At 38.9% G+C, this 14,217-nt stretch overlaps 2 protein-coding genes and 2 pseudogenes across 2 annotated transcripts; 2 read left to right on the forward strand and 2 right to left on the reverse strand.

Moving 5' to 3' along the window:
- Positions 1 to 967: 967 nt before the first annotated feature.
- LOC121825760 (ferritin heavy polypeptide-like 17E) lies at positions 968 to 1,456 on the reverse strand (annotated as a pseudogene).
- A 914-nt stretch (positions 1,457 to 2,370) lies between these two features.
- On the reverse strand, positions 2,371 to 3,862 carry LOC102926708 (putative protein FAM47D). Its single transcript, XM_006997011.3, has one exon. It carries the CDS (start codon positions 3,842 to 3,844, stop codon positions 2,645 to 2,647), a length of 1,200 nt encoding a protein of 399 aa, XP_006997073.3. The 5' UTR covers positions 3,845 to 3,862; the 3' UTR covers positions 2,371 to 2,644.
- A 4,050-nt stretch (positions 3,863 to 7,912) lies between these two features.
- Positions 7,913 to 9,400, forward strand: LOC102925160 (putative protein FAM47D). Its single transcript, XM_006997008.3, has one exon. The coding sequence runs from the start codon at positions 7,927 to 7,929 to the stop codon at positions 9,124 to 9,126; it is 1,200 nt and encodes a 399-aa protein (XP_006997070.2). The 5' UTR covers positions 7,913 to 7,926; the 3' UTR covers positions 9,127 to 9,400.
- Positions 9,401 to 13,220: 3,820 nt separating this feature from the next.
- On the forward strand, positions 13,221 to 13,745 carry LOC102925473 (ferritin heavy polypeptide-like 17E; annotated as a pseudogene).
- The last annotated feature ends 472 nt before the right edge of the window (positions 13,746 to 14,217 follow it).

A 14,217-nucleotide genomic window follows, 5' to 3' on the forward strand; every position in this document is an offset into this window, starting at 1 on the left:
TATGTGATCTCCCTGATCTGCCCTAACAGCCAACTACTGCAGGTAAAGTTCATCTAGCCAGTTCCTGATTAATGCTGACAGCATCTTTCATCCTGAACCCCCACCTCGTTAATTACTGTACAAAATCTTCCTGCCTCCCCATTGAACTAGTACTTTCTACTCACATAGGACAGTTTATCCCCAATGAATTGTTTTTGCCTACAGAGTGGTCTTTTCTGGTGGTTTCACTATGCCTTACTTAGATTCCCCATCTCATTTCCTTATCTTTTGTCCCACTGGCACCAACTGCTTACATAGTTAACATGCACAGACAAAAGTGTCCTGACTACCCAACCCCTCACACAAAACCATATACTATAAGCCTCATGCACACATAAATAATGACAAAGGGGTAATTCAAACTTTTCCACAGGCTATACTATTGTCTTTCTCTTTCACCCTGGATAGATAAAGCTGCAAAATAATGGGAGATGACTATGGATAGATATTCCTGAACATCAATTTTAAAACTTCCATGAGATACACATTAGTTTTTTTAAGATGAGAGGATATTTTTGTTGATGTTTGAGAGTCTCATGTAGCTCAGGAGGTCCTCTACCTTGCTATAAAGTTGTAAACGAGCTTGAACATTCCTTGCATCCGTCTCCATGGTGCTGTGATTTCAAGTGTGTGTCATCACTGTTTTAATGTCATGCTTGGGATACATTACAGGGTTTCCTGAATGCTAGGCAAGGACTCTAACAACTGAGCTACATGCCCAGTCCCTACTGGTAAGAGTTTTGCATACATCAACTTGACACTTTAATTTTGCTATGTAACAAAGAAGTTATTACAAACAATATTTAAACAAAAAAAAAAAGAAAAAGAAAAATGACTGAATTTGCTACAAAAGCAATGTGAACATAAGGCGAATGAGGAGAGGAAGACCCCACTACACTGAGACATCCCAGTACTGTCCATGGGGACTTTATGACAGGCTGAGCTTGTCAAAGATGTACTCAATCAAGTGGTCTTCTGGGGCCCAATCTGGCACATATTGGACAGGTAGCTGCTCACCTCCTTCACAGCTTGGACCTGCTCAACTAGATAGTGTTGCTACAGGAAGTCACAGAGGTGAATGTCACTTCTCCCAGTTCATGAAGGTTCAGCATGATCTGGCCTATAGTCATCTCCATGTGGAAGGAGCATTCCATGTTCTGGATGACCCTAAAAAGAAAATGCAGCCTTCATGCTTATTCTGCAGGAACATGAACATCTCAGCACTTGACTTGCAGTTGTGTGACTTGCTAAGGGAGAAGCCCTTGAAGTTTCCCAGGGCCATATCATCACGGTCAAAGTAGAAGGCCATAAACAAGTACACATAGGAGGCTTGGAGCTGGAGCTGGATATGGGTGTTGACAGCATTCTCAAGGACATGGTCATGGTTCTGTAGCACTTGCAAGGGTGCTTCAGCCATGGTGGGCACTTGAACACCATGACAGTCTCAGCAGCTCCTGCACATGCTTAGAGTGCCAGGCAAGGTGGGAAGGGAAAAGACCCCTGGCCCAGAGTCCCTTGGAAGACAGGAAGAACCTCAGTAGAGTAAAGCAGAGAGGCCTCAGGCAGCTCTGAGGCAGCACCAGAAATGAGTGTTGGCGCCTGATGATGACATTATTTAAATGCCAGGACTTAGAGTGGGGAGAAAGCAGAACAGGAGTGTTGATTTCCATAGAAAGGCACAGTTTACAGAGATAAACAAATGCAACATACAAGTACGCAACACATGTTTGCATCATTAAACAAATATTCCACAGGATAAATGAACATAACACATCTTAAACTAATATTCCACAACAAGTACAGGCTAAAGGCAAAAGAAAAACAAATCAGCGCATTCAGCATAACACGTTCTGCACAAAAGAATCAAAGGAATAAAAGGCACCAAAGGGGTCTGTAATGAATATCTGCAGACCCTGTGTGAGTTAGAGGTTTATTCTTGAAAATATTAAATATTAAATCTTATCAGCATACAGGTGCTGATAGAATAAATTAAAATATGCATTCTTTGAAGATGTGCTTTACCTACAACCAGTAAATTGTTCTTAAAAGAACTAAAGTTACTTGACATTAAAATCATTGAGGAAAGTTCCCATCTTGGAAGAATAAAGGCTGTGGTGTGCAAGGAATGAAAATAAGGAATGAAAATAGCTGCCCATCACTTTAGCTGCAGAATTCAAGATAGGTTGAGAAAGATAATGTCTATAATTATTTCATTAATATTGAAACTTAGAGGAGCTAGCACAGGTGTGTTTCCTTTCATTCAGCACAATTACAGTATTTTGAGATTTACCCATGCTGCAAATAATACCACTGAGTCTTTTAATTCAGAGTAATCCTGTTTTTAATCAATGGTTTTAGGTAGTTTTACAAATGACTGATATAAGGAGGGTCAATGAAAAAAATATGTGGAAAAATATATTTAACCTTGGTTTCACATTATGATACCAAAAATAATGGTGAAGGCACAGCATAACTTGATTGGGAAATGTTTCTGAATGTTAGGTGTTAAATTGTGCTTGCGGTGGCAGAGGGTGGCCCCCCAGTACATCTCAAATGCAAAATTGAGAGTGGGTCTCAGTCAAGTAGGTGGTGATAGGAAAATCTTTTAGTGAAGTTCCTTCTCCGTTTCTCCCTCATCATCTTCATCATCCTGTTTTTGCATTATCAGTTCATGATGTTTTAATATGCTTGGTAGAGGAGTATTAACAGAGTTGTAGCTCCATCCTTTCTTCATAAAAAACTTCCTGAGAATGCCTGGCATATCATAGCCCTTGTGTATAATGAAGTCCTTAAAGGCAATTATTCCATAGATATTTTCAAGTACATCTGGTTTGCAAAGGCTTCTACCTTGAAATTCAAGCAAACTCTTGGGGTCAGTTATAGGCTTTTCACTGGCGAGCGCTTTCAACTGATTGGGTTTCTGATATGGTGACCCATATTTAAACTTCTCCTTGGTGGACTTACAAGGATCATGTAGATTTTGGAGTTTCATCTCAAATATTGATGCCTGTTTGGAGAATCTGATGTCCTTTTCTTTGCTTAACCCTCTGAAGTACTTGAGCTTGGAAGGAAGATGACAGATTTCCTTGTCTGCAGAGTCCTTGTGAGTTGGTTGGTAAGCACGGTCCATGTAGAATTCTTGCAATGCATCCGAGTTTCCCAGTGCTTCATTCCATTCGTAGATACCATCACTCCTTCTTTGTGTGTATCTATAATTAAGAGAGTCAATCAAATTCTTGTTTGTGGATGTGTTTCTAGGAAGTAAATTTCTTTGACATGACCTAAAATTCTCTGGATTCCCCAGGTTGAATTTCCTATGAAGGTGGTTCCCGTGCTTGCTCTTCTTATTTGCTTCCCTTTGATTTCCCAAGTGAGGCCACTTATGCAGATTCCAGCCATGTTTTGGCATCTGCAACAAATTTATGAAATGTTCTTCAGCACCATCTTTCATCTGAGACAAACAATGCAGCTTGTATTGGGTCCTTCTGCTTCCTTGCTGATCCATTGTCATTGAGCAAAACAATTTCAATTCCTGGGGTGGCTTTCTCTGGCTCTTATTGGTGGCAGTATTGGGTGCTTCATGAGAAATTCTGGGGCAACATGTCCGCCAGATGGTTCGTGACAGTATCTCTTCACATGCCTGATAGTCTCTTTTAAAGTCTTCCAGTTTTTCATGAGAAAACAGGTGGTGACGGCGGCGCTCAATTAAAGGAGGAACTATCAGTTGCTCCTTCTTGTGCTTCAAGACACGCTTGTACCTGGGTACCCAGTCAGGATGGTTCCCTGGCAGCCTCTGGTCCCCCATGGTCCCCTTCTGGCTCTGAGACCACTGTTCCAGAATCAGTTATTGTTTCCCTGAGGATTCTTGGTTGCTAGGAAACTTTAGATTCTACTTTGATGAGCAAGATGGAGTGCCCAGGCTCCAGTTCCTCCAATTCTATTCTACATCACTTGAACACAATACCCACTACTGATAGACTGGACTTTTGAACCCAACAGAAGCTTAGGAAAATCCTGATCCCACTGAGAGGGGGAACTGGTGGAGGGATGAGAGAGCAATCTGTGGTTGATATGAAAAATTAATAAAATTTTCTTTATAAAGAGAAAAATATGTGAAACTTTAAATAAAATATTAAATTTAAAAATTGAAAAAAAAAAGAAAAAACACAGCTGTCATTCCAGACATCTCTGGACTCAGTAAGAGTGGAACCCTGGAACATTTATCAGAAGGCTCCTCCCCTGCAACCTCTCTCTGTTGGAGAAGGCTAGGAACAAGGCTGAGTCTCATGGAGTGTGAGATCTCTCTGGGACCACCAATGAAATAATGCAAGTGAAATAATTATTGACAACCATGCTGATTATGCCAATCAAAAGTTTTAAGATCTTTTTATTGATGAATAGATAAAGAGGGGGCTTGTGTCTCTGAAAAATCAGTCTCTTGGTACCCAAGCCTAGGCAATGATACAGAGCTCTTAAGGCAAAGTCCACAAAGATCATGATTTACTTCAAAGTTAGATGATGGTCAGAGTTACCTTGAAATCTTCTTTCCTGACAGAGCTTAGTAATTATTTTAGATGCAACAAACATGTCAACTATTTTTTATTCATATCTTCTTTAGTTATTTTATTTTACTTTAATTACTTTTGTTAATACATTGGGAGCATGGTAAAGACGATGGAAATGCCAAATGTGCTGTCAAAGCAGACCATGACCATTGTGGATGGGGATTGGGGCTGAGAACTGTCCAAGGAAAACACAAAATGTAGTCAGAACAGGATTGTGTTATCTTAGTCACTTCAAAGCAACTTCACTGAATTAGTGGTAACAGGCTGATAAAAGTAAGTTACAATTCCTTTTCTCAGCACAATCAAATAAAAAAGACTAGATTTCTTATTTCATGTAACAAAAATGGGGGAAATGCATAGAACAATATTTTGCAACCACTGGTTATCAGGCATCAGAGATTGATCCTTATTAAAACAGAAAATAAATATAAATAAATGAAGAGTCCCACAAATGTCTCAATTTACTGTCTTGTTACAAAAAGTGCAATCCAGGTGGTGATGATTCATGCCTTTAATCCCAGCGCTCGGGAGGCAGAGGCAGGTGGATCCCTGTAGGTCAGCGTGGTCTACAAAGAGAGTTCCAGTACAGACAGGACTGTTACACAGAGAAACCCTGTCTTGAAAAACAAATCAAAACAAAAAAGTTCAAGACATACCTGTGCTGTCTCTAAGTTAAAAATAATCAGATAAGTAAGTTGATCTAGAAAAAACACCATGTAGAAATAGCAGATGTCATGGTATCCACACCATGCCTGGTCAACCACAGAAAAGAGCAGCTTTGATAAAAAGGGAAACAAAATGAAGAGTATCATCAGACTACCCACCAAAATCATTACAAGTCAAAAAGTAGTAGAATCACCTGCTCAAAGCACTACTAGCAATTAACAGAGAGTTTAATACAGATAAAAACCTACACAGTCTACATATTGTGAAGCTTAGCCACTCTTCAGGAGGCTGTAGGCAGAAGTTTCTATCCTGCCTGGTCCCACAGCTGATTGGTCCCAAATAAACATTCAGAGGCTTATATTAATTACAGACTGTTTGGTCTATGGCTCAGGCTTCTTCCTAGCTAGCTCTTAGAACTTAACTCCTTCCTATTAATCTATGTTTTGCCATGTGGCTTTGTGGCATTACCTGTTCTCTCACATCTTGCTTCTCCTGGCGGAAGCTGTGAATGGCTCCCTGGCTCTGCCCTTCTTCTCCTTGCATCCATGCTTGGATTTCCAGCTTGATTCTATTCTGCCTTGCCGTAGGCTGTAGCAGCTTTTTATTAACCAATAGTAGCAATGCATATTCATAATGTACAGAAAGATCGTCCTACAACAGGAGGCTGAAGGAGGACATTTGTAACATGAATTGCTAAATGGTCTTATTAATAAAAAAAAAAAAAACAGAGTCAGATATTGGGGTGAAACCTGAAAGAACAGAGAAGCAGAACAAGCCAACCACAAGTTCTTACCTTATGAAATCCTCTAAAGAGAGTGAGTTCCTGTTTCCTCATACCTAATGTATCTTTCTGTGTCCTGCCACATACGTCCTGGCATTAATGGTGTGTGTCACCACTGCCAGGTTCTGTTTCTCTCATGTAGCCCAGTGTGGCCTTGAATTCACAGGGATCCAGACGGTTCTCTGCCTCCGCAGTGATAGGATTAAAGGTGTGTGCCACCACTGCCTGACCTCTATATCAAATTTAGTGGCTGGCTCTATCCTCTTATACCCAGGTGGTGGTGGTACATGCTTTTAATCCCAGCACTTGGGAGGCAGAGGCAGGCGGATCCCTGTAGGTCACCGTGGCTCGCTCTGTCCTCTTATCCCCAGGCAAGCTTTAGTGGGGGACACAATATATCACCACAGAGGTTGCATTGATTGAGGCCAGCTTAGCTACATAAGGAGTTCCAATCCTGTTTGGGCTATATAGTTGAATGATGCCATGTTCTTCCCACACACAGGGGAAAATTCATAACTCAAAAACATGAACTTCAGTGGAATAACTTTTCCCTCCATACAAACAGTTTCTCAACACAACTCATTGTACCATAGATGTGGAATATTTAAGGAAAAGCAAAAGGAAACCATAAGTGATAGATATATGAGAAAAATGACAAAATACTGTTAACAAAAGTAGAAAAAGATATATACTAATAGAGATGTGCCTGTTTCATAGGTCAGAAGATCCAAAACAGTTAACATATCAATTGTCCTTATCAGTCTATCTAATCGACAGAACCCTCATCAAAATCAAAATGGGATCCTTTGCAGACATTAAGTAAACAGTGCTAAAAGGTCTCACATAAATTCAAAGGTTCCAGCAGAAACAACAGTATCAAAAACTTTGGAAAGAATAACAACAGTTGAATAAATTAACAGCCCCATTTCAAGGCTGCAAAACTATAGGAAAGCAACATGGGAGAACTGCTTGCAGCAAAGACTAAAAAAATCAGGATATCACAAAGAAGACACAGATACCTGGCTTTTGGCAAAATTAAAAAGTAGATTCAGTGAATAACGGCTTACTCTTTGCTATAAAAGCTTTTCTGATATCATCCAACCACAGGTTAAAAAAAAATTAAGAAACTTTAATCTTTATCTTCATGATCCAAAAACATTACATTTCAATAGGTAGTTGACCAAAACCTAGAAATGAATTACTACATAAAAAAACTAAAACAAGTCAACTTTGCAAAGGAAAAAATTCTTTAATGTCATTTTAAAACAATACTTTATTAAAGAGCAACTAGCTGAAGGGAACTTCTTCAAAGTTAGATACTCTGCTCTTTGAAACAGACTAATGAGAGACAAATGATGGGGGAGAGAAGAAATTTTACAAGTGATGTATTTGATAAAAGATTTCAATCCAGAACACAATCAAATGTCAAAATTCAGTGAAATATACCTTACAATCACTACAAACGGAAGAGGTTAAAAAAACCTGAATATATCCTTAGCCAGTGGAGTAATATGAATGATAAGTCAGCATATGGACATGTTCAATACCATTGGCCATATGAAAAGGCAAAAGAAACCCATGATGAGATACCACTGCACCAATATGAGAATATTCCCAAACTGAAAGATCTAACCATAACACATGCTGGAATGTGTGGAAGAATTGAAATTTTCCTAAGCTTCTGTTGGGTTCAAAAGTCCAGTCTATCAGTAGTGGGTATTGTGTTCAAGTGATGTAGAATAGAATTGGAGGAACTGGAGCCTGGGCACTCCATCTTGCTCATCAAAGTAGAATCTAAAGTTTCCTAGCAACCAAGAATCCTCAGGGAAACAATAACTGATTCTGGAACAGTGGTCTCAGAGCCAGAAGGGGACCATGGGGGACCAGAGGCTGCCAGGGAACCATCCTGACTGGGTACCCAGGTACAAGCGTGTCTTGAAGCACAAGAAGGAGCAACTGATAGTTCCTCCTTTAATTGAGCGCCGCCGTCACCACCTGTTTTCTCATGAAAAACTGGAAGACTTTAAAAGAGACTATCAGGCATGTGAAGAGATACTGTCACGAACCATCTGGCGGACATGTTGCCCCAGAATTTCTCATGAAGCACCCAATACTGCCACCAATAAGAGCCAGAGAAAGCCACCCCAGGAATTGAAATTGTTTTGCTCAATGACAATGGATCAGCAAGGAAGCAGAAGGACCCAATACAAGCTGCATTGTTTGTCTCAGATGAAAGATGGTGCTGAAGAACATTTCATAAATTTGTTGCAGATGCCAAAACATGGCTGGAATCTGCATAAGTGGCCTCACTTGGGAAATCAAAGGGAAGCAAATAAGAAGAGCAAGCACGGGAACCACCTTCATAGGAAATTCAACCTGGGGAATCCAGAGAATTTTAGGTCATGTCAAAGAAATTTACTTCCTAGAAACACATCCACAAACAAGAATTTGATTGACTCTCTTAATTATAGATACACACAAAGAAGGAGTGATGGTATCTACGAATGGAATGAAGCACTGGGAAACTCGGATGCATTGCAAGAATTCTACATGGACCGTGCTTACCAACCAACTCACAAGGACTCTGCAGACAAGGAAATCTGTCATCTTCCTTCCAAGCTCAAGTACTTCAGAGGGTTAAGCAAAGAAAAGGACATCAGATTCTCCAAACAGGCATCAATATTTGAGATGAAACTCCAAAATCTACATGATCCTTGTAAGTCCACCAAGGAGAAGTTTAAATATGGGTCACCATATCAGAAACCCAATCAGTTGAAAGCGCTCGCCAGTGAAAAGCCTATAACTGACCCCAAGAGTTTGCTTGAATTTCAAGGTAGAAGCCTTTGCAAACCAGATGTACTTGAAAATATCTATGGAATAATTGCCTTTAAGGACTTCATTATACACAAGGGCTATGATATGCCAGGCATTCTCAGGAAGTTTTTTATGAAGAAAGGATGGAGCTACAACTCTGTTAATACTCCTCTACCAAGCATATTAAAACATCATGAACTGATAATGCAAAAACAGGATGATGAAGATGATGAGGGAGAAACGGAGAAGGAACTTCACTAAAAGATTTTCCTATCACCACCTACTTGACTGAGACCCACTCTCAATTTTGCATTTGAGATGTACTGGGGGGCCACCCTCTGCCACCGCAAGCACAATTTAACACCTAACATTCAGAAACATTTCCCAATCAAGTTATGCTGTGCCTTCACCATTATTTTTGGTATCATAATGTGAAACCAAGGTTAAATATATTTTTCCACATATTTTTTTCATTGACCCTCCTTATATCAGTCATTTGTAAAACTACCTAAAACCATTGATTAAAAACAGGATTACTCTGAATTAAAAGACTCAGTGGTATTATTTGCAGCATGGGTAAATCTCAAAATACTGTAATTGTGCTGAATGAAAGGAAACACACCTGTGCTAGCTCCTCTAAGTTTCAATATTAATGAAATAATTATAGACATTATCTTTCTCAACCTATCTTGAATTCTACAGCTAAAGTGATGGGCAGCTATTTTCATTCCTTATTTTCATTCCTTGCACACCACAGCCTTTATTCTTCCAAGATGGGAACTTTCCTCAATGATTTTAATGTCAAGTAACTTTAGTTCTTTTAGGAACAATTTACTGGTTGTGGGTAAAGCACATCTTCAAAGAATGCATATTTTAATTTATTCTATCAGCACGTGTATGCTGATAAGATTTAATATTTAATATTTTCAAGAATAAACCTCTAACTCACACAGGGTCTGCAGATATCCATTACAGACCCCTTTGGTGCCTTTTATTCCTTTGATTCTTTTGTGCAGAACGTGTTATGCTGAATGCACTGATTTGTTTTTCTTTTGCCTTTAGCCTGTACTTGTTGTGGAATATTAGTTTAAGATGTGTTTTGTTCATTTATCCTGTGGAATATTTGTTTAATGATGCAAACATGTGTTGCGTACTTGTATGTTGCATTTGTTTATCTCTGTAGAGCTCTGTTACTTTGCCTCTCCAAAACCTCTAATTGGTCTACTAAAGAGCTGAATGGCTACTAGCTAGGCAGGAGAAAGGATAGGTCTGGCTGGCATGCAAAGAGAATAAATAGGAGGTGAAATCTAGGGAAGAGGGAGGAACTAGAAAAGGAGAAGGAGAGGTGGACGCTAGGGGCCAGCCACCCAGCCAAAACAACCAGTCATGGAGTAAGAAGGGAAGAAAGACATATAGAATAAAGAAAGGTCAAAGGCCTAGAGGCAAATGAGAAAAAAAAGAGACTGGTTAATTTTAAATTAGAAAAGCTGGCTAGAAAGAAGCTGAGCTAAGGTTGGGCATTCATAAGTAAGAATAAGTTACTGTGCATTTATTTGGGAGCTGGGTGGCAAACCTACAAAGATTAAAACAAAAAACCCAACTACATGTACTTTTGATATCATATCTAATAATTTGGTTTCCATTTGGATTTCAAAAAGGTATCTTTCTCTGCTCTTATTTTTTTTTTTAAAAATCTACTGGTGATGTTATGGTTTAACACTTGCATTTAAGTCTTTGACCAATTTCAGTTTTAGTTTTTTTCCAAAAGTGTATCATGTTCTATAAATAGAACATACATATTAATAAGTGGGAAAGGAGAATATACATGATGAAGGAAATAAGACAGTGTGAGTGTTTAAAAACCTAATGTTTACTGAGATTCTCCAGTTTTCTCTCAGATTTAACCAATACAATTTCTACTTTCATCTTCACACTTTACATACATTGTGTTCTATGCCTGCCAGTGGTGATTTCTCCTTCCCCTAAAGCTCTTTTCCTAATTGAGCAGAAAGGATGACAGTTTCTTTTATTGCATTACATAATTTTTATTTGAAATTTTTTCAACACAATGTTTTTTGATCATATACTGTCCTCTCCCAACCCCTCACAAGCCCTTTTCATTGCACAGCTGCTTGCAAAAAAATTTAACAGTGGCTTTTCAACATGACCCATACCTACAGAGATGTTGATTTTAAGAGTAAATTATAAACAAAATGCCTATTGTATGTTCCCCCTTCATGAAAGCCTAGCTTGTAGAATTTATGAAGTATCTGAGTTGTCAATTTCTTTTATACTTTGATATTTTTACATTCTATGCCTTTAGACCATGTTTTCTTCCATGTCAATTGCTTTTACATAAAGTATAGCTTCCCTCTTCTTTACAGTGGTACCTGTTCAGCTATCTTCCATATTTCTCAGTAACCACAGAATTGGAATCATGTCCTCCCTGACAGTCAGTGAAGGTTGGGCCAGAGGGAACTCAAATAACTATCTTGGTATTTAGATGTTAAGCATTTAAGGTTTACAGGGGCATGAAAATAACTATTATTTAAATAATGAACAACAGTGCATGGTATACTGAATACTCCATTATTTCCATGAACTAAAACAATTTTGGTGTTACCAACTATAGAATTTTTCAAAATACTGTGCAGAACAACACTAAAAGTATTTATTAGGCATGCAGCATGCATCCAATTCCCTAAATGGGTTAGGGTTCTTTATGCAATATAACATAATAGGTATCATATTGTTACTATAATATCTTATACAATATGAATCTTATAAGCTTAAAATAGGATGTTTCAACATCATGCTTTTTAAAGACATCAGTAGAAAATGTTCTACAAAAACAAAACTAAACAACAACCCAAATCCCAAACAAAGTGATAATGCATACATAACATAATAAGCCAATTATTAAATTTCATGATCCTGAAAATTACAGTCTTTTTACAGACATGAGACAGGCATCCATAAACTAAAAAAGCAATGCATCAGGGAAGAAAGACTGCTCAGGTCTTAAGAGAACTTAGTGCTTTTATATTAGGCCTGTGTTGGGTTCCTATCACCCACACCAGATAACTCACAACTATCTGTAACTCCAGTTCCAGAGGATCCAACATACTCTCATGGCCCCACAAGGCACTTGCACCCATGTGGTGCACATGCATAGACTTGGACAAACATGTATATATATATATATATATATATATATATATATATATATATATATATATATATATATATACTAAATCTTTTCTTAGAAAGGCTATTTAGGATAACAACAGAAGAATTTCTATATAACTTTTTATAGGCTACTATACTTTTCTTCCAGAATTAAAAAATACTCTAAAGTAGACAAATGGAAGTCACTCTTACATAATATAGAAAAAAACAGTTATACTAATGGACTTCTTTATCCATTTTAGTTGTGATATGAATGAATCCAGGGCAATGTTAGCCTTCTCTTAAGAGATTGCTCTAATGTTGCACATATATTCATTATGAAGAAAAAACTACATTCCTAATGCTATTTTTAGTCACCTTCTGAATAATATTTGAATGATAAACAACAAAAGGCTACTTTCATGGCCATGGAAGCAAAATGAAGATTGGATATCAGTGAGTCCCCATGAATAATTGCACTACCCACAGCAATGGCATCAAAGTTTCTGTTTTTCAGGGAGCCTCCCCATTCATTTAAAAACAAATCATAACAAACAAACAAAAAAAAACAATTATCACTTGTACTCCTGACAAAATACTTAACATCTTGCATTTAAAAGTCTGATACAGATGTGAAGGTCATCACACAGTTGTCTGGATAACTGATGACCCTTCAACCTGACTCTTGACCTTGTCCTCATAGGGTCAAGTGAATGCTAGTTGAGGTCAGTAATGAGAGCTGTCATTCAAATAAAGCTTTCTGATACTAAATTTATCAAAAGAAAACAAAGTAAAGAGTAGAATGTTAAAAGAAGTAACGTTTTGGCAATATTCAGCAAAAGTGCTTTATAAAGCCTCCAGAGGATTTAGTTGAACACTTTGGCTTTTATGGTGTAGGTCAGATAGGGACCAGTCAGTGGCCTTTCTATGGAAATCAACACTCCTGTCCAGCTCTCTGCCCACTCTAAGCCCTGGCACTGAAATGATGTCATCATCAGGCGCCAACACTCATTTCTGGTGCTGCCTCAGAGCTGCCTGAGGCCTCTCTGCTTTGATCTGCTGAGGTTCTTCCTCTCTTCCAAGGGACTCCGGGTCAGGGATCAGGGGTCCTTTCCCTTCCCACCCTGCCTGGCCCTCTAAGCATGTGCAGGAGCTGCTGAGACTGTCGAGGTGTTCAAGCACTCACCATGGCTGACGCACCCTTGCCAGTGCTACAGAACCATGCCCGCGGCCTTAAGAATGCTGTCAACACCCATATCCAGCTCCAGCTCCAAGCCTCCTATGTATATTTGTTTATGGCCTTCTACTTTGACCATGATGATGTGGCCCTGGGAAACGCGCTTCTTCCTAAGCAAGTCACACAACTGCAAGTCCAGTGCCGAGATGTTCTTGTTCCTGCAGTATAAGCGTGGTTATATGTTTTCTTCCCCAGCATCTCTAAATCAGACAGTGACAGTTTGCATGGGGGCCTGCAGGCCATGGGGTATGCCTTCTACATGGAGATGACCATCAACCAGAGCCCACTGAATCTGTACAAGCTGGCCAAGGGGAAAGGTAATGCAGACCTCTGCAACTTCCTGGAGAATCACTGTCTGGATGATCAGGTCCATGTTCTCCAGAAGATGGGTGGCTGCCAGAACAATATGTGCCAGGTGGAGGATCCAGAGCACTGCTTGGCTGAGTACCTCTTCAACAAACTCAGTCTGTCCTAAAGCCTCAAGTGGGCTGAACTGGGATGTCCCCACTGCCATGGGATTTTCCTGTGGTCATTAGACCTGATGTCCACATTGTTTTTGAAGCAAGTTCACCAGTTTTCTGTTTGTGTCCACAATAAATTTTTTGGAAGCAAAATGAAAGTTTATTAATTCTTACTTGCAAAATGTATTTCCAAAAATTAAGGTATATACACTGTCATGTGTAAAATGGGTAGAGTTGAAGAAGGATTACCTGTCTCTTCCCTTTGCAGCTTAAATTTCTAATGGTTGTAGAGTAAAAACAATTCCTAGGGCCTTTGAAAACCAAGTCAGCTTTCTCTTATCATTGATAGAAGCATAGAACTTGTGGTGTTTTAGGTATTATAAGGTGGATGTTTTGGTGCTCTGCCTTCTTTGTATAGTAAATGAGTAAGCATAGAGTGACCCTGGATCAGAATGGAAGGAAATCAGATCAGGCAGATACTAAAAT

This window comes from Peromyscus maniculatus, chromosome X, assembly GCF_049852395.1.
Source record: "Peromyscus maniculatus bairdii isolate BWxNUB_F1_BW_parent chromosome X, HU_Pman_BW_mat_3.1, whole genome shotgun sequence".
NCBI classification, from domain to species: domain Eukaryota; kingdom Metazoa; phylum Chordata; class Mammalia; order Rodentia; family Cricetidae; genus Peromyscus; species Peromyscus maniculatus.